Source organism: Schistocerca gregaria, chromosome 3, assembly GCF_023897955.1.
Source record: "Schistocerca gregaria isolate iqSchGreg1 chromosome 3, iqSchGreg1.2, whole genome shotgun sequence".
Taxonomy (NCBI): domain Eukaryota; kingdom Metazoa; phylum Arthropoda; class Insecta; order Orthoptera; family Acrididae; genus Schistocerca; species Schistocerca gregaria.
In genome coordinates this window covers 605110431-605138016 of record NC_064922.1, presented here as the reverse complement: position 1 = coordinate 605138016, position 27586 = coordinate 605110431, and the positions used below count along the sequence as shown (strand labels likewise).

General features: G+C 45.2%; 1 protein-coding gene and 1 non-coding gene across 2 annotated transcripts in view; one reads left to right on the top strand and one right to left on the bottom strand.

Annotated features, from left to right (window-relative positions):
* The window catches only part of LOC126353777 (lysyl oxidase homolog 3), a 106351-nt gene that overhangs the window by 42590 nt on the left and 36175 nt on the right, over positions 1 to 27586 (top strand). Inside the window, exons 3-6 of the mRNA XM_050002858.1 lie at positions 6721 to 6938; positions 13648 to 13735; positions 21221 to 21490; positions 24649 to 24907. Of these exons, the coding sequence (XP_049858815.1) occupies positions 6721 to 6938; positions 13648 to 13735; positions 21221 to 21490; positions 24649 to 24907 (835 nt within the window). The remainder of the gene's footprint in view (positions 1 to 6720; positions 6939 to 13647; positions 13736 to 21220; positions 21491 to 24648; positions 24908 to 27586) is intronic.
* Trnat-agu (transfer RNA threonine (anticodon AGU)) lies at positions 7238 to 7310 on the bottom strand. The gene has a single exon. It is a non-coding gene; the product is annotated as a tRNA-Thr (tRNA).

Here is a 27586-nt window from a genome sequence, read left to right as displayed (position 1 = left end):
CTCACCTGCACGGCGCCAAACACGCATACGACCATCATTGGCACCAAGGCAGAAGCGACTCTCAACGCTGAAGACGACACGTCTCCATTCGTCCCTCCATTCACGCCTGTCGCGACTCCACTGGAGGCGGGCTGCACAATGTTGGGGCGTGAGCGGAAGACGGCCTAACGGTGTGCGGGACCGTAGCCCAGCTTCATGGAGACGGTTGCGAATGGTCCTCGCCGATACCCCAGGAGCAACAGTGTCCCTAATTTGCTGGGAAGTGGCGGTGCGGTCCCCTACGGCACTGCGTAGGATCCTACGGTCTTGGCGTGCATCCGTGCGTCGCTGCGGTCCGGTCCCAGGTCGACGGGCACGTGCACCTTCCGCCAACCACTGACGACGACATCGATGTACTGTGGAGACCTCACGCCCCACGTGTTGAGCAATTCGGCGGTACGTCCACCCGGCCTCCCGCATGCCCACTATACGCCCTCGCTCAAAGTCCGTCAACTGCACATACGGTTCACGTCCACGCTGTCGCGGCATGCTACCAGTGTTAAAGACTGCGATGGAGCTCCGTATGCCAGGGCAAACTGGCTGACACTGACGGCGGCGGTGCACAAATGCTGAGCAGCTAGCGCCATTCGACGGCCAACACCGCGGTTCCTGGTGTGTCCGCTGTGCCGTGCGTGTGATCATTGCTTGTACAGCCCTCTCGCAGTGTCCGGAGCAAGTATGGTGGGTCTGACACACCGGTGTCAATGTGATCATTTTTCCATTTACAGGAGTGTAGCTTACTGAAGTTCCTGTGAGCATAACCTCCTGGTGTGAGGCACGTTGATGCCTTTGGTGACAACCATGATGAACAATACTGTGGATGAAACAGTTACTCATGCATTTAACAATTGAACCCTGAAAATGGTACACGAAGAACACAGCGGAAGGTATACACAGCGGCCTTTCAGGAAAGGGTAACTAACAAAACTATTTTATAAGCAGTCAATGAACGATTTTCAGAAAGTAGATTTTTGTTCATACGTACTGTGGTAAATAAGCTCTAATCGCAAAGCAACCCGCTCGAAGTCCAGCTTAGAATAAAACACCTACAAACTTGCATTAATGCATGGTCTCGCCGCGATATGAATTTATAAAATCTTCTCGGGCTTTCAGCCGCGTCGGGTGGTTAGAATCTCTCCAGCTCTCGACTGAGCTCTCCTCTGCCATTGTCAAATGGTGACTGACTGCCGAGTCGCCGTGGGCTAACCGTTATATAGCCGCGCTAATGTGTGACACCACTGGTGCTCTCTTCCTCGCGTCCTGGCGCCCGGTTCAGCCTCGCGATGGCCGCGTTCCAGGCAGTGGTGAGCTGCAAACCGGCGTCCTTACGACGAAAGTGGATCGTTATGTCCATCAGATCAAGGATATCGACGATTTTAAAAACGTAATTAAACATCTACGTCTTAGGAAAGGTGAAGTTGTAGGATTGTTTAAGCACATGCTGATATTATCGTATTCATTATATAACGGCTAGTATTTCGACCAGTTGGACGAGCCGGCCGGAGTGGCTGAGCGGTTCTAGGCGCTACAGTCAGGAACCGCGCGACCCCTGCGGTCGCAGGTTCGAATGCTGCCTCGGTCATGGATGTGTATGATGTCCTTAGGTTACTTAGGTTTAAGTAGTTCTCAGTTCTAGGGGACTGATGACCTCAAAAGTTAAGTCCCATAGTGCTCAGAGCCATTTGAACCAACTAGTTGGACGGAGTGGCGATGGGAAGTCCTTTAGCTCAAGCCACAGCAAAACTTTTTTATGGAGAAATCTGAAGATGTCGCTTTGGACACGGATCCAGATAAGCCAAGTTGCTTTTATTGATCCGTCGACGACGAATATGGCTCTGAGCACTATGGGACTTAACATCTGAGGTCATCAGTCCCCTAGAACTTAGAGCTACTTAAACCTAACTAACCTAAGGACATCACACACACCCATGCCCGAGGCAGGATTCGAACCTGCGACCGTAGCGGTCGCGCGGTTCCTGACTGAAGCGCCTAGAACCGCTCGGCCTCAACGGCCGTTCCGTCGACGACGCTTTTATCATCTGGCCCTACCGACGTGAAAAACTGGGAGAATCCTAAACACACGGAGCGGTATCTGCACGCTCTTAGACACCACCATCAAGCACAAAAATGTGGCGTTCTGAACACCCTCGTCCATCGTGCTAAAGTCATCTGAGGCGCTGAAAATCGCCGCTAGAACAAAGCCACTTCCGGAACATCTTCCACGGAAACGGCTACAATCACTGCCAGGTATCGCAAGCTATTTCTGGTGAGTCACGCAGGAGAAACACCAGCGAAGAAGAGAACAAGACACTTGCGTTTTTGCCTTTCCGTGGCACAAGGCTTAAAGCGCCTAGAGCGTACAAAAAAATGCTATGACAGTGTGATAGCTACTACGTCAGCTAAACAGTACGCCGGACGGAACACGAGAAGTGCTTATGCCCACAAAACCCTGAAAAATCAGCTATGGCAGAACACGCTTTAAAAACTCGACACCGAATTCTATTCGACGAAACATCTATCATTATGAGGACGAAGAGCTTTTGTAATAGCGTCGTAAAAGAAGCGGTAGAAATAAAAATATTTGAAAACACTATCGTCAAGGACGGCGATTTGCAGCTCAGCACAGCCTGGGACTCGGCCATCGCGAAGTCGAAGCGGGCGCGACAGACGAGGGACGAAACCATTGCCACAGTTGGTGAGGAAGAGAACACGAGGCCAGGCTGCGGCCTGTCTTTCTCGTGGGCCTCGAGAGAGCACCAGTGACGTCACAGCCAGCAGCGGCTACATAACGACGAGGCTACGGAGACACGGCAGTCAATCATCACTTCACAATGGCCGAGGAGAGCTCGGTCGAAAGCTGGTGGGATTTTAACCACGTGACGCAGTTGCAAGTCCATAAACTTGCTTCTTGTTGTGCTACATCCCATTAGTGTAGCATCCAATTTCAGTAAATCTGCTTGAAGAAGAGGAGAACCGAAACGCTAATCACAGACGACTGCAGTGCTAGCAAGCGGAACCAGATGGACAGTCGTGTATGGCTTTTGAGACTGACTCTGTACCTACTTACTTCATTTTCATTGCCCAGTTATCACTACGAATACAGAAATCAAAATTGATAAGTGCAACATCGTATTTTAGCGGTTTCCTGAACATCGGCAGAGTGAGTCGCTGGTATGAATAGGAAATGTACAGGTGAACTGGAAACTGCATTACCCATCAGTTTAAATATAACAAAGAGACTGTCACTAGCTCAACTTTGTGCTTTATATTCTCAAAAAGCGCTAAAGAGCAGTTTTGGGAGCCTCGTATGTAAGCAATGTGTAGCATGAAGGAGAAAAAGTGAATCTGTAAAGGATGTGCGGTCTATTGTTAGGACTCAACCGAACTTATTTGCAATTTTTTGAATCAAGAGATGGATGATATTGTGCAATAAGATATTTATGAATTTCCGATGTTTATAAAATGCTTATTCTGAGCACTTTGTGTTGAGCCTGAAGATCAGTTCATGTGTTATCAGTTTTGTGGCTACTGCCACAAGTGGAGGGACTTTGCCAGAAACATTGTGTGATTGCAGATATAGCTGAAATGTAATCGACATGATATACATTGCTAACGAATACATAGACATCCAGAGAAGAGGATCGTTGCCTTTAAATGGCCTTCATAACGCTAGTTAAAACAACTGATTCCGTTAAAACAGAGTTGTTTTGGAGGATATTAGATTTAGTAAGATGCGTCTGATAATACATCCAGATTATCCGTCTGCTATGCAGTACTGTTCCGTCAAAAAACGGGCATGAGTAAAACTATTCAAAAACGGGGGTGAAAATGGAGTCTAACTCCTACCATTTTGTTCAGATATTTGCTAGACCTATACCACTCTCTGCGGCATCAACAGCCCGACACTACACACGCTGACGACTAAACGTTAATGTACGAGGGGCGTTGCAACATATTCTTTGCTGGAAGCAGGTTACTTTTATTCGGGATTCCAATACACCATATTATCCCCCTTTCTTTTGGCTCGAAACCCTGTTTTTCAACATTGCTTCCGTTCAGAGCTGCGGCCTTACTAAACGTTACTGGGAGTGCCTGTATGCCCACGTGATATCAATCGACTGGTCAACGTAGGAGACAACATGTTGCTGCATCAGTAAGCTCCCCATCATCCACCTAGTTGTTCCCGCAAAGTGCATACTTCATTGGGCCAAACAGATGGAAGTCGAAAGGTGCGAGATCCGAGATTTACGGTGGATGAGAAATAACAGTCTAATGAAGTCTTGTGAGGTCCTCTCGGGTGTGCAGACTCGTGTGTGGTCTTGTCATAATGAAGGAGAAGTTCGTTTGCTTTTTTGTGGCGAGAAACACGCTGTAGTCGTTTTCTTCAATTTCCTAAGGGTAGCACAATACACTTCAGAATTGATCGGCGCATCGTGAGGGAGGACATCAAACAGAATAAGTCCTTCAGAGTCCCAGAAGACCGTCTTCATGAATTTATCAGCTGAGGGTGTGGCTCTGAAATTTTCCTTTGGAGGAGAGGTGGAGTGTCGCCACACCATGGATTCCCGTTTTGTTTCCGGTTCGAAGTGGTGAACCCATGTTTCTTCACCTGTGACGATATTCGACAAAAATTACCAGCATCAGCCTCGTAACACGAAAGCAGTTCCTCACATTTGGTTCTTCGTTGTTCTCTATGGCGTTCAGTTAACAAGCGAGAAACCCAGCGGGCACACCCATTTGAGCGCCCCAACTGGTGGACGAGTGTCTCAGCATTAGCAACGGGGACGTCCAACTGAGCAGCGAGGTGTTTGATTGTGATCCGTCGATCACCTCCAATGAGAATGTCCACACGTTCCAACACTGTTGGAGTCACAACTACGTCAGGCCAGCCGGCACACGGGAGCGGTGTACTGTAGGTCTCTAGAAGAGCGTAGCGTTCCAAAAGAATGGAAAAGGGCCCAGCTCATCCCCGTTTTCAAGAAGGGACGTCGAACAGATGTGCAGAACTAGAGACCTATATCTCTGACGTCGACCAGTTGTAGAATTTTGGAACACGTATTATGTTGGACTACAATGACTTTTCTGGAAACTAGAAATCTAGCCTGTAGGAATCAGCATGGATTTCGAAAAAGACTGTCGTATGAAACCCAGCTCGCGCTATTCGTCCACGAGACTCAGAGGGCCATAGACACGGGTTCACAGATAGATGCCGAGTTTCTTGACTTCCGCAAGGCGTTCGATACAGTTCCCCACAGTCGTTTAATGAACAAAGTAAGAGCATATGGACTATCAGATCAATTGTGCGATTGGATTGAAGAGTTCCAGATAACAGAACGCAGCATGTCATTCTCAATGGAGAGAAGTCTTCCGACGTAAGAGTGATTTCAGGTGTGCCGCAGGGGAATGTCGTAGGACCGTTTCTATTCACAATATACATAAATGACCTTGTGGATGACATCGGAAGTTCACTGAGGCTTTTTGTGGATGATGCTGTGGTATATCGAGAGGTTGTAACAATGGAAAATTGTACTGAAATGCAAGAGGATCTGTAGCGAACTGACGCATGGTGCAGGGAATGGCAATTGAATCTCAATGTAGACAAGTGTAATGTGCTGCGAATACGTAGAAAGATAGAACCCTTATCATTTAGCTACAAAATAGCAGGTCAGCAACTGGAAGCAGTTAATTCCATAAATTATCTGGGAGTACGCATTAGGAGTGATTTAAAATGGAATGATCATATAAAGTTGATCGTCGGTAAAGCAGATGCCAGACTGAGATTCATTGGAAGAATCCTAAGGAAATGCAATCCGAAAACAAAGCAAGTAGGTTACAGTACGCTTGTTCGCCCACTGTTTGAATACTGCTCAGCAGTGTGGGATCCGTACCAGATAGGGTTGATAGAAGAGATAGAGACGATCCTACGGGGAGCAGCGCGCTTCATTTAGTAATCGCGAAAGCGCTACGGAGATGACAGATAAACTCCAGTGGAAGACTTTGCAAGAGAGACGCTGAGTAGCTCGGTACGGGCTTTTGTTGAAGATTCGAGAGAATACCTTGTCCGAGGAGTCAAGCAGTATATTGCTCCCTCCTATGTATATCTCGCGAAGAGACCATGAGGATAAAATCATATTAGAGCCCACACAGAGGCATGCCGACAATCCTTCTTTCCACGAACAATACGAGACTGGAATAGAAGGGGGAACCGATCGAGATACTCAAAGTACCCTCCGCCACACACCGTCAGGTGGCTTGCGGAGTATGGATGTAGATGTAGATGTAGATCGGACAGATTTGCGCGACATTGTTGCGATGATGACAGACGCCTCGCCTAACGACTCACCGTACTTTCGTTCACTGCCGGGTGTCTGCAAGAGCCTACGAATATCTGCGATGCCCTGATTCCCCGCTGAAACAAACTCAATGACGGCTCTCTTCTTGGAACGCACCTCCGTTGCAGGCGCCATATTGAAGGCTATGTGCAGCGCCGTCACCTATGGGAACCTCGTGAAACAGTAGGGGCTCAAACGAGAACATTCCACGAAGTCCTACAACAATTTCCACTTCTTTTTTTTTAAATTAAATTGGCCGAGAAAAAAAAACAGTGCTGCGTTAGTTCTTGAAGCCGCTCATACAAAGCGCCTTCGCAGCCAATAATTTACATCTGTACGTTACACGCAGAGGAGCGCTTCTGGATGGACAACCTGTACTGCACGGGGGAGGAGAGCCTGCTGTCGCAGTGCCGCTTCGACGGCTGGGGCAGCAGCGACTGCACCGTCGCGGAGTCGGCCGGCGTCGTCTGCCTCGGCGGCGCCGCCAGCTCCACCACCAACACCACCAGCAGCAGCGCCGCGGCCGCCACGCCGCCGCCCGCAGACTCGCCGCGCCTCAAGATAAAGGTCAGTCTCCGGCGCACTCTCTGTGCCGGCGCTGCGGGATACTATTTGATGCAGGATGTTATCTGCGTGGACGTGGTGGCTTTGAGGCTCTAATCGACATACGCTTACGAACTTAAATCGACATACCGGTCACCTTGGAGCGCTGTAGATCTGACCCCCACCGCAAGTGGTGACGATGTGACAATCAGTTGTACGGAAACAGTGCAGTAGTATGAGTCGATGTGCAGACGTGACATAATAGCAGATAGGAGTTATCGTCAAAATACAAAGGAATTAAAGGCACTAGCAAGCTAAAAATTTGTGCCAGACCGGGATTCAAACCCAGGTCTCCAGCTTACTAGGCAGTCGCGCTGACCACTACGCCATCCGGACACAGTGGGCATCACGACCACACGGACTATCCTATCACACCTACCGTCAGATCCAAAGTATACAGTATACTTATATGGATATGGTGTCTGTTCCTTCGGACACCATTGATGACCAGCAACGGTCTAGAACGAAATTAGAATTATATTAATACCTTCAGCTGCTAACGGGCGTTGATATATGTCAACGGGGACAGGTGAAAATGTGTGCCCCGACCGGGACTCCTGCTTACATGGCAGACGCTCTATCCATCTGAGCCATCGAAGGCACAGAGGATAGAGCGAGTCCAGGAACTATCTCGCGCATGCCTCCCGTGAGACCCACATTCTCACCTAATATACACACATATTACCCGAACTCTTGCGGGACTTGGTAAGAATGTCTTCCACGCGTAATGAGTGTTTTGGGGTGGGACACTACGAATGTAGTGTGTGGACATAACATGCGCGAGATAGTCCCTGCGGTCGCGCTATCCTCTCTGCCCTCGGTGGCTCAGATGTATAGAACATCTGGCATGTAAGCAGGAGATCCCGGGTTCGAGTCCCGGTCGGGGCACACATTTTCACCTGTCCCCGTACATATATACCAACGCCCGTAACCCGCTGAAGGTATGAATATAATTCTAATTTTGAATTATACAGGGTGAACATTGGTAAAACCGTCAAACTGCAAGGACGGAATTCCGACTGCAAGTGGGGAAAAAAGATCCTATTAACTTATGTCAGCCGACCGCTGTGGTCGAGCGGTTCTAAGCGCTTGATTCCGGAACCGCGCTGCTGCTACGGTCGCACGTTCGAATCCTGCCTCGGGCATGGATGTGTGTGATGTCCTTAGGTTAGTTAGGTTTGAGTAGTTCTAACTCTAGGCAACTGATGACCTCAGATGTGAAGTCCCATAGTGCTTAGAGCCATTTTTGAACATATGTCAGGAAATGCCACTTTACCATGGTAGATGGCGCTGACGAATGACAATTCCTCTGACCACGTGCCGTGTGTTCCTTGTGTGTTGCAGGCTGTGTGACTGACGCAAGGTACTGTAAGCAGCAGCATGGTCCGGTAACCATCTCAGGGACACGTCGAGATAGTGTTTGTGTACGGCCAAGGAGGTGGAAAGGTCGGGAGGCAGCACGGCTATAACAAACTAGGTACCTTTACAGCCACCAAATACATCACACAACATTTCAAGCCCTTTTTGAGGGTTTGTGTCTTTTCATACAGACGAACGTGTTGGCGGGCCACTTACCTGGAGCTCGTACTAGGGTTCGTCTCAGTGTCCTGCAGCACCCGTTTATCCGAATCTGGCGTACGTTCAGTCCGCCGCCTCCGTGCAAAGGCAGACATTCGGAAAAAGTACGGCCATCTTCAGCAAAAAAACCAGTGCAGCTCATTGACAGCCGTTCGAACAGCATCACTGCTGCTTAATTTGAGCTTCTCACACTCTAAAACTTGCAGACATCGGTAGATTCTAGCAGGATAAATAACAACTTGAAACACGTAAGGCACATGTCCTTAGAAATAAGCTACTTGACATATATTATAGATCGAAAAAACAATAGGAACTGTCAGTATATAGTGGACAGGTTAAAATCACACGAAAACCGAAAGAAGCTGGAAGTAAAATAACCCAACAACAACTGGTAAACAATATGTAAAAATGTAAATAATAAAATACTAACAACAGATGTGCCAGTGGCATGGTACACAGTCACAAATAATGTTGTTAGTAGCGATGAAATTTTTTTCTCAGTAGGATTCAGTGCAACAGTTGTATGTCCTAAATGCACTACCCTCAACTCATTAAATCACCGCTTCATTTGTGATGGATATAAAGAAAGGTCTACATGGAAGGAAGCTGCAGTGCACGTTACTTTCTTCATATAGAGTGGCGGAAAAGAAATAACACTGAACAATTTATTCAAAAAATGGTTCAAATGGCTCTGAGCACTATGGGACTCAACTGCTGTGGTCATTAGTCCCTTAGAACTTAGAACTACTTAAACCTAACTAATCTAAGGACATCACACACATCCATGCCCGATGCAGGATTCAAACCTGCGACCGTAGTAGTCGCACGGCTCCGGACTGCGCGCCTAGAACCGCGAGACCACCGCGGCCGGCGAAAAATTTAATCTTCCCGGAAGAAGTTTATTAACAACAACAAAATTTAATATTTTTTGTTTGTAAATTTCTTCAGTTATGTTATAAATAAAAACGGAAATGTTAATGAATAAGAAAATAGAAAATATTCGAAAGAAGTTTTTTGCAAAAAGTTTAGGAAATAAGACCAACAAAAACCATTACGTTTCACAACATATATATAAATGACCTAGTAGATAACGTCGGAAGTTCCATGAGGCTATTCGCGGGTGATGCTGTTGTACACAGAGAAGTTGAGACGCTAGAGACGCGCAGTAAAATGCAGGAAGAGCTGCAGACGATCGACAGATGGTGCAAGGAGCGCCAATTAATCTTCAACGTAAACAGATGTAAAGTACTGCGAATACATAAATTGAAGCATCCTCTATTTTATGATTAGATAACTGCGCAACAATCTCTGCATCAGTTACTTCCACAAGGTATGTAGGAGTATGCGTAATGAGTGTCTGAAGTGGCACTACAACATAAAATTAATCGTAAGTAATGCAGATACCAGACTGAGGTACACTGGAAATGTAGTACATCAACAAAGGAAGTAGCATACAAAAACTCATTGAACCCCTGATACCTCAATATTGCTCGCCAGTATGGGATCCCTACCGGACAGGAGTGAGAGAGAAATAGAGAAGATTTAAAGAAGGGACCACTTTTCGTTAAAAGTGCTCCGCCAACTCAATGGCAGACGCTGCAATAGAGGCATTTTGCATCACGTTATGGTATACTGTTGAAGTTTCCACAGCGTAGCCTCATGGAAGAGTCAACCAGTGTATTGTTCCTCCTACGTATATCTCTCGAAAAATCCATTAAGATAAAATTAGGGAGTCGAGTCCACATGTAGACTTACCAGCAGTCATTCTTCCAAAACCCATACGCCACTGGAGCAAAAAGAGGTGGAAATGACTCCCGGTACACAAAATGCCCTACGCCACAAACCGTAAGGTGGCATGCGGAGTACAGACCTCAGTTCGTCTGGCGTAGCGCAGGAACTCTACGTGGCATGGAAGTCCCCTGCAGAAATAAAGAGCCATGTTGCCTTTATAGCCGCCCATAACAGCGAAAGTGTAATGGGTCCAGCATTTTGTGCACGAAATGACCTCTCGATTATATCCCATAAATGTTCTGGGCGTCCATAACATTCACTCGAATGTCCAGAACGTTCTTCAAACCAACTGCGAACGATGGTGGCACAGTGACATTGCACATTGTCATATATAAACACTCCATCGTTGTTTTGGAACAAAAAGTCCATGAATGGTTGCCAATGGTCTCCAAGTAGACAAAGATACCCATTTCCAGTCAATTATCGGTTCAGTTGGACCAGAGGACCCAGTCCATTCCATATAAACACAGCCCACGCAAATTTAGCCTTACTGCCCTAGCAGGTACGTTCTACATTTATTCTTCAGTTATTTCACGCAGTATTGCTTGTCTGTTAGCACTGAAAGATCTACGCGAACGCTGCTGCTCTCGGTCGTTGAGTAATGCCTGAAATTTGATATTCTTGGCACAATCTCGACACTGCAGACCTCGGAATATTGAATTCTCTAACTATTTCCGAAATGGAATGTCCCATGCATCTAGCTCCAGTTACCAACGTCTGTTGATTCCCGTCGTACGGCCAGAGTCCCTTCGGAATCCTTTTCACATAGATCACTTGAGCACAAATCATAGCTCCGCCAATGCATCGCCCTTATATGCCTTGTTTACGCTATACTACCGATGTGAGTGCCAGGGCGTGAGTCGTGCTTCGGTAGCTCGGATGGTAGAGCACTTGCCCGCGAAGGTCAAAGCTCCCGAGTTCGAGTCTCGGTCGGGCACACAGTTTTAATCTGCCAGGAAGTTTCATTCTACCGCTATCCCATGGCTTTTGTCACATCAGTGCGCAAGCGGAGCAGAGGCGAATGGAGGTCACTGCTGCTGCTGCTGCTGCTGCTGCTGCACTTCTGTTTAGTATGTTCAACGATATTTTCAGAACCAAACGCTATCGGTTTGCGTGGAAACATGAAGAGATAGTGGCCATACCGATCACTAGCAAAGACCTGCGACAAGACTAAACTATAGTCTTAAGCCTTGTTAGCAGGCCTAGAGACGGTGTATATCAAGAGAAGACGGCGTCACGCCACTATCGAGAGGATTGTACCCGAGAAGCCTTTCGGGTTTTAGAAGGGTCGTTCAACAGAGCAGCATTCAGATTTTAGAAGGGTAGTTCGACCAAGAATCAGCTCCTGCTATTAGTGAGGGAGGGTTTTTATTCTCTGGACAGCCCCGGATACATCTGGGCGGTGCTCCTCGACGTTTCCAGGGCGTTACCGCCTCTGTCCACCCTACTTGAGCATGGGAGCCGATGTCACGAGGCCGCCTCATCCGCCCCCATCTCGACGATAGGACATCCCTTGCCTGAGATGAAGCTGGAATGTCATATCTGTGCTGGGCTCAGTCCTTGGGTCGATCCTGTGCAACTTCTACACTGGTGACGCATGTCAGACAGTCCAAGAATTTGTGTAGAGAAATTGCAGATTTTGGACTTAGTGTAGAATAGGTAAGGAAGGTTATAACTGCTAATCTGGGTAGATCTCAGGAGTGATTTCATGGTCTAGGACAGGAAGATGGTTTGCATGATCCCAGGAAAGGAGGCAGAGTGTGTGGAGATTTAAGGAATGTAGGACGAGATGGCAGAGGCACTGCAGCAGGCGCGGGTTCTTTTGGATGGGAAATATAGTACGGTATTTTGATTCGATTTTGCGGGTGTCAGGAATAGCGGAGGTACTCCAAGTCTTTCAGGAGCAGTGGGAACTTTAGAAACTGGAATAGCATACAACAAAGGAAGGGTAAACAGATAAGGAAAGTGAGGCGCAGTTCAAGGTCCTTAAGGGTTTCGAGGGCATGCTAATACTTTTAGTCTATTGTGGGCTTTCGTAAGGATAGCTAGTAGATGGGTGTTAGTATTACACTGAGTGCTAGTCTTAAGTGTTTTAGTGGTTAGTTTACGTGAATTTGAGGGCTTTGGGTTGTGAGAATGAGTTTTTGAGGACAGAAAACTCGTGTGGTTTCTTTCATAATTAATGCCGGATAGAGGGTGGTATGGTCAGCAAGGAAAATTGTTTCGTCAGCAAAGCCAAATAGTTACACAGAAAATAATGGTTATTATGTCTAGAAGATAAAGGAGAGGTGACAGGATTGATCCTTGGGGCATGCCTGCAGTTAGATGCGAAATGTGGGAGTGAGTGTTGTTTATTGTTACATTCGATGGATAGTTAGTGCGTTTAACAGTTGAGTTACAACAAGACGTCAAAATAACGTACACTGTTGTAGGTTCTTTCTTTGTCTAGGGATAGGAAGAAGGAAGGTCGGCGTTGGTTGTGTTTCGGTTTAGGAGGTGGAACAAGTGTAGGATGGATTCAAGGACCAAGATTGTAGTAAGGCTTATAGATCAATGGTAATATGTTCCACTAAGAGACTAGTTTGGATTTAGGAAAAGAAGAAATTTTGTGGTCTTCCACAGCTCATGATAGAAACCAATAAAGAGGACGGTGTTATGTGGGCTATAATAGATTTCTGGGACGGAGAAAGTACTTTCCTTAAGGTGGCGGTATGTGATGAATCCGTGTCGAGGCACTGTGTCGTGTTTCTTTGCAACAGAGGCTTGCACGATGTGCTGTGATCGTTGTGTTTCATTCTGTTCATAATGTGGAGAGTGATTGGTAAGTTGGAGCAAGGGGAACGGCAGCTGTATCAATGTCCTCGAGGATGTATGGGTCACGGTGAGGTCAAAACTGGATTTGTAAGAAATGGTGAAGGTGTCTTTAATACCAGTTAGTTGCGGTAGGCAATCATTTAAACTAGCACACAACCAACGGACTTGACTACGTGACGTGGTGCTGTGCGAAGCTGAAGTTCTCTATGCTGGAGCCTCCTATAGACTGTTTACTCTTACTAATTGTAAGACCGACCGGCGTCATCTCGAGCTTTTGGCGAGGATACAACATTGCATTTTTGTATTGAAGCTGCCGCTCGTTCTTTTGCTTATTTAATATTTGTTTATGGGAACCTTGACACGTTCTGTTACAAAACTTGGGTGACCTTTTTGTGAGCTTCAACACTTACTCTGGCTTTTGCATCCATAAGGAGTTGTTGTAGTAGTGCTGCCGTCCAGAGACAGTAAATGCCTGAACTTTGTGTTGCAGGACGCTACGAGGCACAAGATGAAGGTGAGGCTGGTTGGCGGACGAGTTCCTACGGAGGGTCGCGTCGAGGTCAAGCTCGGGGATTCTGGTGAGTCCAGCGGCCGTCTCGGCCTCCCATTGCTCATCAGGTTTCACTGTTGTTCATATGGAGAGCACTGTCACCTGTAATCACTATTCTTAATACAAATTTACAAATATTATTCTGATCAATCTAGAGACAAAAGTAGTCGCAGAGTATCTTACAAAGAGGTAACTGTCCAACTGTCGCAGATCGTGCTTCCAACCTGACATTCCAAGCCACAGTTTTGGTAATTTATTGCTGATCCAGGTCACATTCTTTTTTTTTCAAATCAGTCTGCTCGGTCAATAATTCCTTACTACCAGGTTCTTTATAATCCAGGCCCATGTCCAACTACGCAAACCGCTTGTCGATGCACGTCAGAGCGTATTTCGTATCGGGTTTAGTCTGTTTCTTTTCTGTCCCCTTGTGGATGTTTGAAATATCTAAATGAACCGCAAGAAAGGTGTAGTTACCTGATGAAACGTTCTTAGAAAAATTTGATGACCGTTTACGTGTAAGGTTCATATGAAGTTTTCTGCTTCAAATGCGCGTTCCTGCCATACTCTTGAGTGTTGAACATTCCTCCTAGGACATCCTGTATTGAGATTTAAACAGATGAAAAGAAATTTTCGAAACACTTCTGTTAGTTGATAACGCTGACGCGACGCGCGGTGATTCGTGTGGGTACCTGATCGGCTGTTCACGTGATTGCGTCAATTTTCTTCCACTCAAGAGAGACCACAATGCGTATTATGGTTTCCCTTAACGAAATGGTCATGTTTGTTCCACGTTCCTCTCCGACTGAAATTGGTAGATATTCACCCGCTCTCATCATTATTCTGCGAATACACAGCGATTTCGGTAAACAAGTGCAAAAACAAATACAAAACCAAATACAAACATCCAGGATTAATTATGTAGCATGCAAACGTCCACGTTTCTTGTGTCAGAAATTAAATGCCTCATGCCCTTCCACGAGTTTTATCACATATATTGAAACACTTTGTTGAGTTTATGTTGCAATGCTTCGACGACGTGTCTATGATAAACCACTGGGGCGAGATCACATCTCATGTCTTTCGTAAAGTGAACATGTACTATACTATTGCAGAGTTTTGTCAGCTGAAAATCTGTAAATCCGATGGAATATGAACGTGACAGCTCTAACATGAATCATTTGTGCCAATGGATCGTCTTCTTTATCGAGTCTACTGACTTGTAAGGCTTTACTAGATACACTGGAAAATTTTACGTATCCACAGTTGCCACGGGGAATCAATCGTTTTTCATCGGGGCAGTACCGCTCTACTCTAAAGTCAAGAACGTGCGTTGCATTCTTTAAGCCACCTTTCGTCACTGCTGGAAGGAGAAAATCGAATGTACAAAATGGCCGCCATGATCGCTGGATGTGGCCCATCAGATTTATTTCTGTGGTGACTTTTTAGTTAAAAAAAAGAAAGCACCCGTATTGTTGACGTCACATAGACAGTGCTTGATCAGTTCGTGTACTACCTTAACACTTTCACATCCATAATAAATATTTATTGGGCTTCCGAAGACACCACAAAACAACTTGTTTAATTAAAATTACTGGCGGCCTAAAAAATGCCATAGGCGAGAAACGACCATTTTACTGCTGCTTCATTTCAGCTACGAGTCTGATGGAGTTGATTGCGAAATTTCGCTATTATGAAAGTAATAACTGAATATCTGAGAGAGAGCACTCATGTGGTTGACATCTCACTGTGAATCAGATATCGACGAGTCGTCGGTGTAGTGGTGTAGTCATCGTGAAAAAATATGCTCCCAGAACTTCGTCAGGGTTAATCCATCTGCCGTTGCGTTTGCCCTTCAGTTACGTTCTGTATCTCATATGTTTTTCATAGGACGTCGAGTTGACACTCCCAAGGACATTGCTTCTCCAGTCTCAGGCATAAATGATGATCTTCGTTCTAAGAAATGCCAAAAATTGCGTCTGAAACTGATCAGTCGGCAGTCATCATCGGGACATTCATATCTCACCAGAAGTTGATCAGCGAACATTTTTGAAGAACATTTCTTCCCATTCTCCTTAAGGGTAACTTTCTACCTTAACAGAGAGGAGTTAAAGATCTTAGAAATGTCCTGAATAAGCATCTAAAAGCCACATGAACTGTCGTGTTATCCAAGAAATCATTCTCTTGATTATTTGCATTTCAAAAATTAAGAAGAATATTTTCCCTTTGAATAAGACTAAAATTAGCTCCGTCATTGGTGCTGACGAATCTTTACTAGTGTTACACAAGGGCTGGACAAAAACATGGGAACACCGCTTGATTTGCGCGCTTGAACATAAATGCAGACGATAGCCTCCGTTGCGCTGTTGTATTTGTCGGCGAATCGCAGCTGTGCACGACGTTGCTATGTCAGTCGCAGTTAGAACAAAGTTCTGTGTAGTTTTTGTGAGTGTATTACGTCGGAGCTAAGTGAATTCGTTTGTGGCTAATTGTTGTTGCTCGTGTGGTGGGTGTTTCCATAACCAAGTTAGCCGATGTATTTGGTGTTTCAAGAGGCGCTGTGTCGAAGATTTATACCGGACACAGGGAAAGCGGACGATACCTTGTGCTGAGTGGTCGTGACCGACGCTCACTGAAGAAAACTGAACAAAAATTATAGGATGACAATTGCAGAACTCACTTCAGAACTGAAAGTCGCACTCGCCAACCATGTCATCACACTAAAAAAAAAAAAAAAAAAAAAAAAAAAAAAAAAAAAAAAAAAAATATCTGTTTGTGTGAAATCACGTTGCATATCTGCTCGCATCCACTCAAACTGAGCATAAGAACTAACATGACCAAACGATCGAATGCTACATACATATCTTACGAAAGCATAAGTGGATAGCTGGAGTCACCTAGAGTTTCACCTGCTCGGACCATACTGAAATGTAGAGGAAATGGACAAAAATATGGAAACACCAAAGTACAACACATTACCACGGCCAGTACGGTGCAGAAAAACTTGCATATTCGACTGTTAGTCCTTGGGCTCAGTTTGCAGACACGAAATGTGGTTGTTGGTCGGTTTCCAAGTCAGTGGACTCGTCAGTATTACACCTCAGATAAAATTATGATATTCATTCCGTAATAGTAGTACAGGATATGACACATACCGCGCAACTCCTGACATGTGTCCTCCTCCCTCATCATTTCACCCATGCATCTGTGAAGCAAACTGCCAAATAACCTGCGTCTATATAAAGGTTGTTGCATTACAGAGAAAAGTAAAGCTTTTCGTTATCATTGGCTTAGTCTCCTTCTCAGTCTTCCTCCTGTCCGACAACGAACAACTCTCTGATTCATTGTCTTAGCTTTCCTCACTTCCCTTTCCATCTGATTTTATTTTCTTGTTTGTACCTCCACTGCTTTTTTACACCGTTGTATGTGAAACATTTACTAAATGTTAACGGCGCTAACATTACTGTAACATTATGTCAATTACTATAAAATAATAATTGTTATTGTGTATAACTCGTTTATAGTGCACAACGTAATACTGACTGTAAAAAGAAATCTCAAGAATGCGTAACTAAGTATAAGACAGCCTGAAAGCCCTAATCTTGTCAAGTAAAATAAATGCATAAATAGCTAATAATCTCGACACTTAGGTCCTTTGCTCTCACATTCTTTTCAGTTCCGTAAGTTTACTGGCAACACTGCAGTAGATGACAGTTAGTCAGACCTGTTTTACATTTGTTGATTCACTAAATATAAACGCCATAAAGACAACAGCATCAGAGATACGACTTCTTGCTTGTCATTATTTTCTTCCTATCCTCTGCACTTACAGGCTACGTGTTAACGAAGGCAAATATTGTAGCTGATTGTCAGGGAAACTTGAAAATTTCACTTCTGACATAGAAGACGAGAGCCAATCAGCGACGATCGCACTAAATCTGTCCGGTAAAGGAACGTGTTTGGTAATGTCTAGCGCTGCAGTTTTGTCCAAGAACGAGCGCCCGTCATTTCTTCGACGATGTCAGTTTCGTAGCAAGATTGGAGGCAGAAATTTCGAGAATTTTCTGTAAAAACGGTGACTTCAGAAAAAATTATTTAAGGCAATTTCTTAGAAATTACAAGCTGTAACACGTGAAGTTGCTGTATAATTTATTTTTAATTGTACGAAGGATTTCGGTCGGAGATCATTTTCCGGTATAAATTTTCATTAATAGCAGGTGTTGTGGGATGGGGAAGGCTATTAAAAAAATTGTACTGGAAAATTATCTCTGACCAAAACCGGTCGTAAAATTAAATCCTAGCTATACATCAGCTTCAATTGTTACAGTATGTCGTTTCTAATATTTATCAACAAAAACTATTTTGGAATTTAATTTCTATAGTTTTTGTCATCATTGTCTTAGTTCACACTTATGGAATTACTGTGCTTGTAAGAACAGAAGTTCATTGGTGCTCTCTGTACATTAGTATAAATTGAAACATTTGGCCTCTAGATTTCAACATCAATAACGTTGCGCCTTATAGTGCCACACAGCGACAATCCAACAGCAGTGATGTTTCTGCAATAGAGCTTATCATCTGAACAAATTAGTTTGGAGTAGTTGATTAATAGTCAAGCTTTACCCAGTCACGAAAATTAGTGTCTAACTTAACCAATCATAGACAGAAGCTTCAACTTTTTCTAGCATTGATCCTTCAACGGAAACCAGCAACTTTTGCTAATTTCATGAATAACTATTGTCTTTGTCATAATACATATTACCAGGGTGAGGGGAGTTAATTTAAAATGTGCACACTTCCGAGTGCTCGTCAACAATCCGCTTCGTTTTACTACTGCAATTCCATAACGGTTTATTTCCGACCTGTGGATACGTGGAAAATTTTGCCTCATTCGACGTCCTCTGCGCTGCTCTAACCTAATTATTGGTTTCTTTGTATCCACGCCGTACGTAAGACGTAGCCTCAATTACAAAACAGAGAAAAATGATCTTTCATCTGTACAATGGGAGTTGTTTTGGGAACGAGAAAATTGCAGGACATGGAACACGAACTGTTGAAACATCTACAGCATACATTGCGTTTGGCACTTCCTCCTATTCCCCACATCTAATGAAATCAGTGACTAGCAAACTTTTAAAACACGGCAAAGTGATGACAACAGTAGATGGACCGCTTCTCAGAGGAAAAAGCACTAAACTAAATGCATCAAACTGCAAACGGATTTTAACGAAAATTAAGTGTCTTTGTTAATTAAAGGCACTTTTTTTTTCAAGTGGTAGAGTGAGAACTTTTGACATCGCACTCGTAAATTCAGAATATAGAAATATAAAGGTGCGTACTGTATACACTTGCGACGCGAGTTTCTCGTGAGCCTCTCGTTAGGACGTTGCTCGCAATGGTGACTACGCTAGCGAGCGGCTTGTGGGCTGCTTAGCGAGGGCTGCCTGCTATTGGCATTCCCAACGCGCCCAGGGGTAGTTGGACGGCACTGTCGCGTGTTCGTACACAGATGAGCCTAAGAACTATGGCCGCTGCCCACTGCGAGATTGAATGACACCTGGCAGCGCTTTGGGCGCGTGGTGCGGTAAGGAAAGTGTGCAAGGGAAGCAGAGGTGAGTGTGGAATCATTATAGGGACGATATCGCCGGAAATGGGGAAGCAACTTTGACGAAGGTCAAAATGTCATCGCGCGGCACCAGAGAATGTGTAACTCGGAAATGGCTGAGCTCGTCAGCTGTTCGCATGCTGTTGTCGTGAGCTTCTATCGAAAGTAGTCAAAGGACGGTGAAAAGATTCGAAAAAAAAGCAATAGGCCAATAGGCGATAACTTATTAGACCTCTATGTCACGCCACACAGCGTGATTCGAGGCTAGCCAACTCTGTAGAGCAGGGCAGGCGGCGATCTGTGGCGGACTTGACGCCAGAGTATGAGCGGACTCCAAACATTAAGTTACGCATTATTATGGCAAGCAAAGTAAGTTTCATTGAATCCTTCATTACACTTCAAAGTGACACTAAAATAGGACACTATTTTCAGCACAATCACCAAATCTCTGTGTACAATGTCGATTGTACTACCTATCGTTCAGTTCCTCGACCACAGAAATCTACTCCTCGGTCACAGAGCCAGTCGAGAACTGCTGCGTGAACGTCCTACATTTGGTTAAATCTCAATCCCCTATTCATATGTTCTTTCAGTTTACCGAGTGGCTGGGCTCTGTCGTCTGCGGCCTTAACCACATGCAGAAGTTTCATGATAACTAGGTCCACAGCCTTCGTGAAATTTTTAAATTAGATCATTCCGCTTTTGGCAGTTCGAACAGCTACACACGACACTGCATTTGGACCCTACACCGCCAGAATTTAACAGTGAATCTATGTGCAGTTTACATGTTTTGCCCACAAGAAGTGTACTCTCCCACATAACTTCAACTTCGGCGTACGTCTGCAACTGCCACAAAATTCCATTCTTACATTGTGATACACCTGATATTCGTACCGCAGCAGAATTGTCTGGGGAAACTTGTAACATATAATCGCTTCTGACAATGCGCCCCACTGTTGTGGTGCAATGGTCTTAGTGTGGGATGACGTGTCTAGCTTACTTTTTGAAATACTTACGTACAGTGCTGGTCCAGGCACAAGCGTTGCACATCACATGATTCAGAGAGCGTATCTGAACATGCGGCTCCACACATGACGACGCCCACGTATTCCAGTTTTGACCGAACAACATCGTCAATTACGATTGAAGGGCGGGGGGGGGGGGGGGAGGTAGAGGGTCATGGTTGGACCGTGGGCCAATGGAAACATGTCACCTGGCCAGATTAACCACGTTTCTTGTCAGGTCAATGGTCGTGTCTGGGTACATCATCATCCAGGCAAGCAACTGCTCGAAACATGGGCTGCACAACAGTGCTGCAGGCTGCAGGCCAGTGGAGGCAGTATAGTGCTGTGGGGGACATTCACCTGGGCTTTCGTGGGACCTGTGGTAGTAATCGAAGGCACCGTGACAACTGTAGAGCACCTGAACGCTACTGTGACCCACCTACATCCCTTCATGCTTGATGTCTTCCCCCAAAGCAATGATAACTTGCAGCAGGCTAACTGTCCGCGTCAAAAGGCCAGAGTCGTGCTACAATGGTTGGAGGAGCATGATAGAGAACTCACGCTGATGTCTCGGGCAACAAATTCACTTGATCTGAACCTGATGGGACATATCTGGAAGGCTACAGGGTGCTATCTTCGCGTCCTTAATTTACAGTAATTACATGACATGTGTAGACATCTGGTACCACATATATTCAGAAACCTATTAAGGACGTGTTGAATACATTTGACGTACAATCACTACTACATTGTGTTCCAAAGGTAAGCCAAAAGGTTGTTAAGCAGTGTATCATAATGTTTGGCCCAAGTGTCTACGCACTAGCGAGAAATGTGGCTAACAGAACACTACGGGCTAGCTTCTTCCCTGAGTACTTGGTAAGAGATGCCCTGTGTGTTGTGTGGTCAGAGTGGGGGACGGTGTGCGGCGACGGGTGGGGCATGCTGGAGGCGGGCGTGGTGTGCCGGCAGCTGGGCCTGGGCTACGCGGCCGACGCGGCGCAGACGGACTTCTTCGGCGGCGCGGGCCGGCCCTCCTGGCTGGCGGGCGTCGCGTGCAGGGGCAACGAGGTGGCGCTGGACGAGTGCGTGCACGACGCCATGGCCACCGGCAGCGCCAAGGGCCACGTCGCCTGTCCGGGCAGGCCCGACAGCTTCGCCGCCGCCGTCTGCGTCGACGGTGAGTCGCAGCCGTGTCCGCTTCTGTTTTTGCTCCGCAACGGCGAAGGGAGGCTGCTTGCGCCGGCCATCGCTTACACATCCAACACCTGTCGATTCGCTACTTTACTCTACACACCTACCAACAGGATGCGACTGAGAGAAAACACCTTTCAAAAAGGTCAGACCTTCCAAGAAAGAGATTCTTTAGCCAACGGCCACCAGGTTCTGCAACCCACCAGCCAGAGTCCACGAGAAAGCAGGCACAGAATTGCTAGCTACCAAATAGAGAATGCATTGTCCCAGCTTCACTGTTGGATACCCGACTCCCGATTAAACCTGGCCAAGGTTTGTAAAAATCTCGATTACACAAAAATGGATAATTTGTAGCCTTGCGAAGAACTCCTAGAGGGCTGATGAAACCGTCCTATCTACCCATTTTAGAAGCTGAATTGCCCACCTGCTTAGCCGGGTGGTAATGTGCTTACCTTCCGTGCTAGCGGGCTCGGGTTCGATTCCCGGCCGGGTTGGAGATTTTCGCCGCTCGTGGACTGGGTGTTGTTTTGTCCTCATCACCATTTCATCCTCATCATCGGTGCGCAAGTCGCCCAATGTGGCGTCGAATGAAATAAGACCTGCACTCGGTGGCCGAACTTCTCCGAATAGGGGCCTCGCGGCGAACGAAGCCATACTTTCATTTCCAGAAGCTAAATTAATGGTCAAGATGAATTATTATTCATTTAGATGTCTGCAGTTTCATCATTTTGTCAACAGCAGTGAAAGGAAGGTTCTAACAATAACGTTTCAAAAGATAACAGAAATATCTATACGCTAAAATGCAGTACTTTGCTTCAACTCAAACTTGTTCACACTGTGTTACCTGCGTTGTAACACCTTACGCATTAAAAATAAAATTACCACGATTTGTAGAACATATATTTGAATTTTAGATTTGTATGAGTAAATTCTAGCTTTAGAGGTGTCAAAAAAATCTGACTGTTAGTCAGTTTTGAATGGTGACGTTCATTAAAAAAATCCTGCCTTGTTTACAAAAAACTTGGCCACCACGATGGTACCCAACTTTCAATAAACTACAGCATTTGTACAGTGATTTCAGCACACAGCGCATAACACAGTCTTATTTTATGCAGACTATTGGAAGTCACGGGCCCCAGTTGATCCACAAACTCATTGTCGAGGCGAGCTCCCCTGCCGAAAATGACGCCCATGCAGCTAAGAGGTCTGAAGCAAGTGCAGGGGAGCAAAGCAACTGAGATCTAGTACTCCATCAACTTCCCCAGAGCCTCCTGCTCACGAGAAGTTTATTCAGGCATTAACAGATACACTGTTTAACGGGTAGCCCACAAGGTGCAGACACGTTCACAATCTGCCATTTAAGACACACACCTCATGTAGGTAACGCATCCCCACATTCCGAGATAAACTAACCTGAGCCAGGACAGATGGGCTCTTCCAGGCCGCACTGTCGCACACTGGACTTGCACAGGAGTATCCAGGAGCACCCAAAGCTCTGGCCGTCAACACGGAGGATCAGTATTTAACTTTACGGTACAATAATGCCTAAGGAAGATAAACTTTGCATTGCAACCATTTATCATGCATCCCTCCATGGTATACAGAGTAGTGCCATGATTTCTCGGCTCAAGACTAACTTTTGGACATATTCAGTTTCGAATTGTGAAGTGATGAACATCGGTCATGGATTTAGCATGTAACACAGGCTAATAAGTAAGATGTACGGAGGTATACTCAGAGGGGGTGGGGAGGGCCGCGGCTGACGTGCCCCCCACCCCCCTCCAGCATAACGAAAATTTTACAAACCGCACTCCAGTACTGCCCTGCCACATAAGCATGCGGATCAAATCAGTTTCAAGAAGGGCGGAACAAGTAATGGACACTGAGTAGTAGCACGTGTACCCAGGAACATCTGTCGTGAAATCTCAAGCCTATTTCAACATTCACCATAAAACTAGTATCCACCCCCCCCCCCCCCCCCCCCCCCCCTCGCAGCATGGGCAGTGCTCATGAAGATGAGGTCTTGCAAGGTATCACAACTTGGGGAGAAACATATCGTAAGCTAATGTCACTTTCGTTCAGTAATGTCATTTGACACTTAGTCGAGCGTGTCGGCTTCTAGAACTAGTCTGGATTTTACAGCGTCTTTACCCAGGAAGCCCACAAATTTTATTATACTTCTGGGTACAGATAGTGCAGTGTGCATGGTCTTGACAGAAAGGATGTAATCCTTGCATCATTCTTTGCAAGGCATTTTCAGTTCCTTGTTTAAAAACCACACCGTTGAACCATGAAATGATTTAGGATTGTTCCAGAATTCGAGAATAGTAAGTTAACTTTTAAACTACCAACTTGTGTCCGAGACTCAAGTCGACTACAATTTTAAAATTTTCAATGTATATAACGTGTTAACATGACTGGGGGAAGAACTCGTATTTTTAGCTCGCTGGTTTGGTGGCGTGGCATCGGAAACTACCAGTGCTATTTCTAGTCAGTGTGAGAATAATGATTAATTAATAAATAGATAAATTTAGACCTACCTCCAAGCTGAGGAGCCTGATGGGTGGCGCTCGACTCAGAAGTAGCCAGTCCGAATTCTGGTAGTCGAAGAGATTCTCCAAGAGGTGGCGGTAGTGATATAACGTTCCTGATCAACAGACCTGCACTAATGTCCTGGATTTAATTCCAAACCTCTTTGCAGTGTCTCATTAAGTGACAGCATGTGACTCAGTTGATAGTGATGCGTCCGGCCGGGCACACACACACATACATACACACACACACACACACACACACACACCACACACACACACACACACACACACACACACACACACACACACACACACACACGTGAAAGAATGGATTGTTACTCCTATGTTTTTAGAACGTGAATATTTGTGAAGCAGGAGGAACGGTGGTTTTAAAGAAGTGGCTTACAGCAAGTATAGATAGCTGTCATGTACTCGGACACAAACCTGTTCTCTTAGTAATATGAAAGGAAACAGAATTACGCAGTGCTTGTTGTAATAACAATACACTCAGTTTCTGAATAAACTGCTTTGTTTTGACTAACTATCACCATTAGGTGACTTTACCCAATTAGTGATAAGCAGAGTCACATCGGCAACTCTGTGGTTCCAGTGATGGCGGACCTTGTGATTGACCACTTTGAGATAATGCGGACGGCGCACCTGGAGGACCGGCAGCTGTTCCTGCTGCAGTGCGCCATGGAGGAGAACTGCGTGGCGTCGGAGGCGTACCGCATCCAGCGCGACAACCCCTCTTGGCACCTGGAGACGCGCCGCCTGCTCAGGTTCACGGCGCGCATCCTCAACGCGGGCACCGCTGACTTCCGGCCCTTCATCCCCAAACACCTCTGGGAGTTCCACCTCTGCCACATGTCAGTATCCATACGCTCACTACAATACACCTAGCTGTAACCCACTCGGAATCGAAAAATCATAACTTCTGTAACGCCACGCCTACTTTAAGTGATAACAGAGCATTTCAGTGTGTCCTCCAGTCATCACCGCTACTCGTTGGAAGCTGAAAACGTATCCTGTAAGATACAAAAAAACCAGTGCCCCTCACATGCGTCAACTGAGAGTCCTGCCAAGCGGTGCTCGGTTTCGAGACAACGGTCATTAAACACTGGTGGATTAGCTGGAGAACGTAATGCTTCATACCTCCTCGGAGACTCGGACGAGTGATTTCAAAGGAGAAGTTGCGAACCAAGCATCCCATAAGCAGAACAAAGTCCTTCAACAGCGGATTATGACCTGTCCAAAGATAAATCCAATACAAAATCCTAGTACACAGCGATGTCGTCAACGGTGGGCTATTAAGGCATCTTTCCAACAGCGTCATTTAACATACTGATCACCTCTAGCACGTAGACTGGCATGTCAAAAGTTATGGAATAGCGATATTCACATATACAGATGGCAGTAGTATAGGGTACACAAGGTACGAAAGGGAAGTGCATTGGCGGAGCTGCCACTTGTGCTCAGGTCATTCGTGCAAACAGATTTCCGACCCGATTATGCAATTCCGACATTGCTGTTGATAACCGAAGCAAGACTGAAAAATCAAGACACGTTCGTTGGATTTGTCGACTTGAACAAAGCGTTCGACAATGTAAAATGTTGTAAGATGTTCGAAATTCTGGGAAACGTATGGAGTAAGCTGCTGGCACAGAAGGGTAATATGCAATACGTGCAAGAACCAAGAGGGAACAATAAAACTAGAAGACCAAGAACGAAGTGCTCAGATTAAAAAGGATGTAAGACAGGGATGTAGTCTTTCGCCCCTATTTTCAATCTGTGTATCGAAGAAGGAATGATGGAGATAAAAGAAAGGTTCAGGAGTGGAATTAAAACTCAAGGTGAAAGGATATTAATGACACCATTCACTGATGACATTGCTATCCTGAGTGAAAATGAAGAATTGCATTAGATTAGATTAGATTAGTACTTGTTCCATATATCATGAATACGACACTTCGTAATGATGTGGAACGTGTCAGGTCAATAAAAGGTGTTTATACAAGATATTACATTACACAAAATATTACATGACACTTAATTTTTTGTGGGGGTTGGGGAAACTACCCACTAACCATATCCAAAAAATCATCTAATGAGTAGAAGGAGTTGCCATTAAGAAATTCTTTTAATTTCCTTTTAAATGCTATTAGGTAAGTGACCGAAGACTTTTGTGGCAGCATAATTTACCCCTTTCTGAGCCAAAGTTAGATTTAACCTTGAGTAGTGAAGATCACTCTTTCTCCTAGTGTTGTAGCCATGTACACTGCTATTATTTTTGGATTCATTCAGTTTGTTAATAACAAATTTCATAAGTGAATATATGTATTGTGAGGCTACAGTGAAGATCTCTATCTCTTTAAAAAAGTGTTTGCAGGACGATCTTGGATGAGCTCCAGCAATTATTCTGATTACTCGCTTTTGTGCAAAGAACACTCTTTCACTCAGTGATGAGTTACCCCAGGATATGGTGCCATATGAAAGCAGAGAATGAAAATAGGCGTGGTAAGCTAATTTACTGAGATGTATATCGCCAATATTTGCAATGACCCTAATAGCGTAAGTAGCTGAACTCAAACGTATCAGCAGATCTTCAGTGTGTTTTTTCCAGTTCAACCCCTCATCAATGCATACACCTAAAATTTTTGAATATTCTACCTTACCTACCGATTTCTGATCGAAGTCTATATTTATTAATGGTGTCATTCCATTTACTGTGTGGAACTGCGTGTACTCTGTTTTGTCAAAGTTTAATGAGAGCCCATTTGCGGAAAACCTGTTAATGATTTTCTGAAAAACATCGTTTACAATTTCACCAGTTAATTCTTGTATGTTGGGTGTGATAGCCATACTTGTGTCATCGGCAAAAAGTACCAGGTTTGCATCTTCGTGAATATAGAACGGCAAGTCATTAATATATACTAATGAATTACATGATCTGCTGAATGGAATAAACAGTGTAATAAGTATAGAATATGGATTGAGAGTAAATTGAAGAAAGACTAAAGTAATTAGAAGTCGCAGAAATGATAATAGCGAGAAACTTAAGATCAGGATTGATGGACACGAAGTAAGTGAAGTTAAGGAATTCTAATACCTAGGCAGCAAAATAACCAATGACGTACGGAGTAAGGAGAACATCAAAAGCAGACTAGCATGGCAAAAGAGACATTCCTGGCCAAGAGAAATCTACTTGTATCAAACATAGGCCTTAATTTTAGGAAGTAATTTCTGAGAATGTACGTTTGGAGCACAGTGGAAAGCCGTAACAAAAACTGGAACGGAAGAGAATCGAAGTATTTGTGGTGTAGTGCTACAGGTGAATGTTGAAAATTATATAGTGCGTTTAAAACAAGTTGCGATTTTTGACAGTCCAGCATGGAGCAACTGGAGGGAAGCGTAATTGCCAGCATGTGTAGGGCGGGTCAACAGATGACTACGGCAAAATGTCAGTCCTACTAGGCGCGGAACTTGGCAGGGTCGCTTGAATGCATGAACAGCAAGCTGGCCGATCTGCGATCCTTCTGAAACGATTT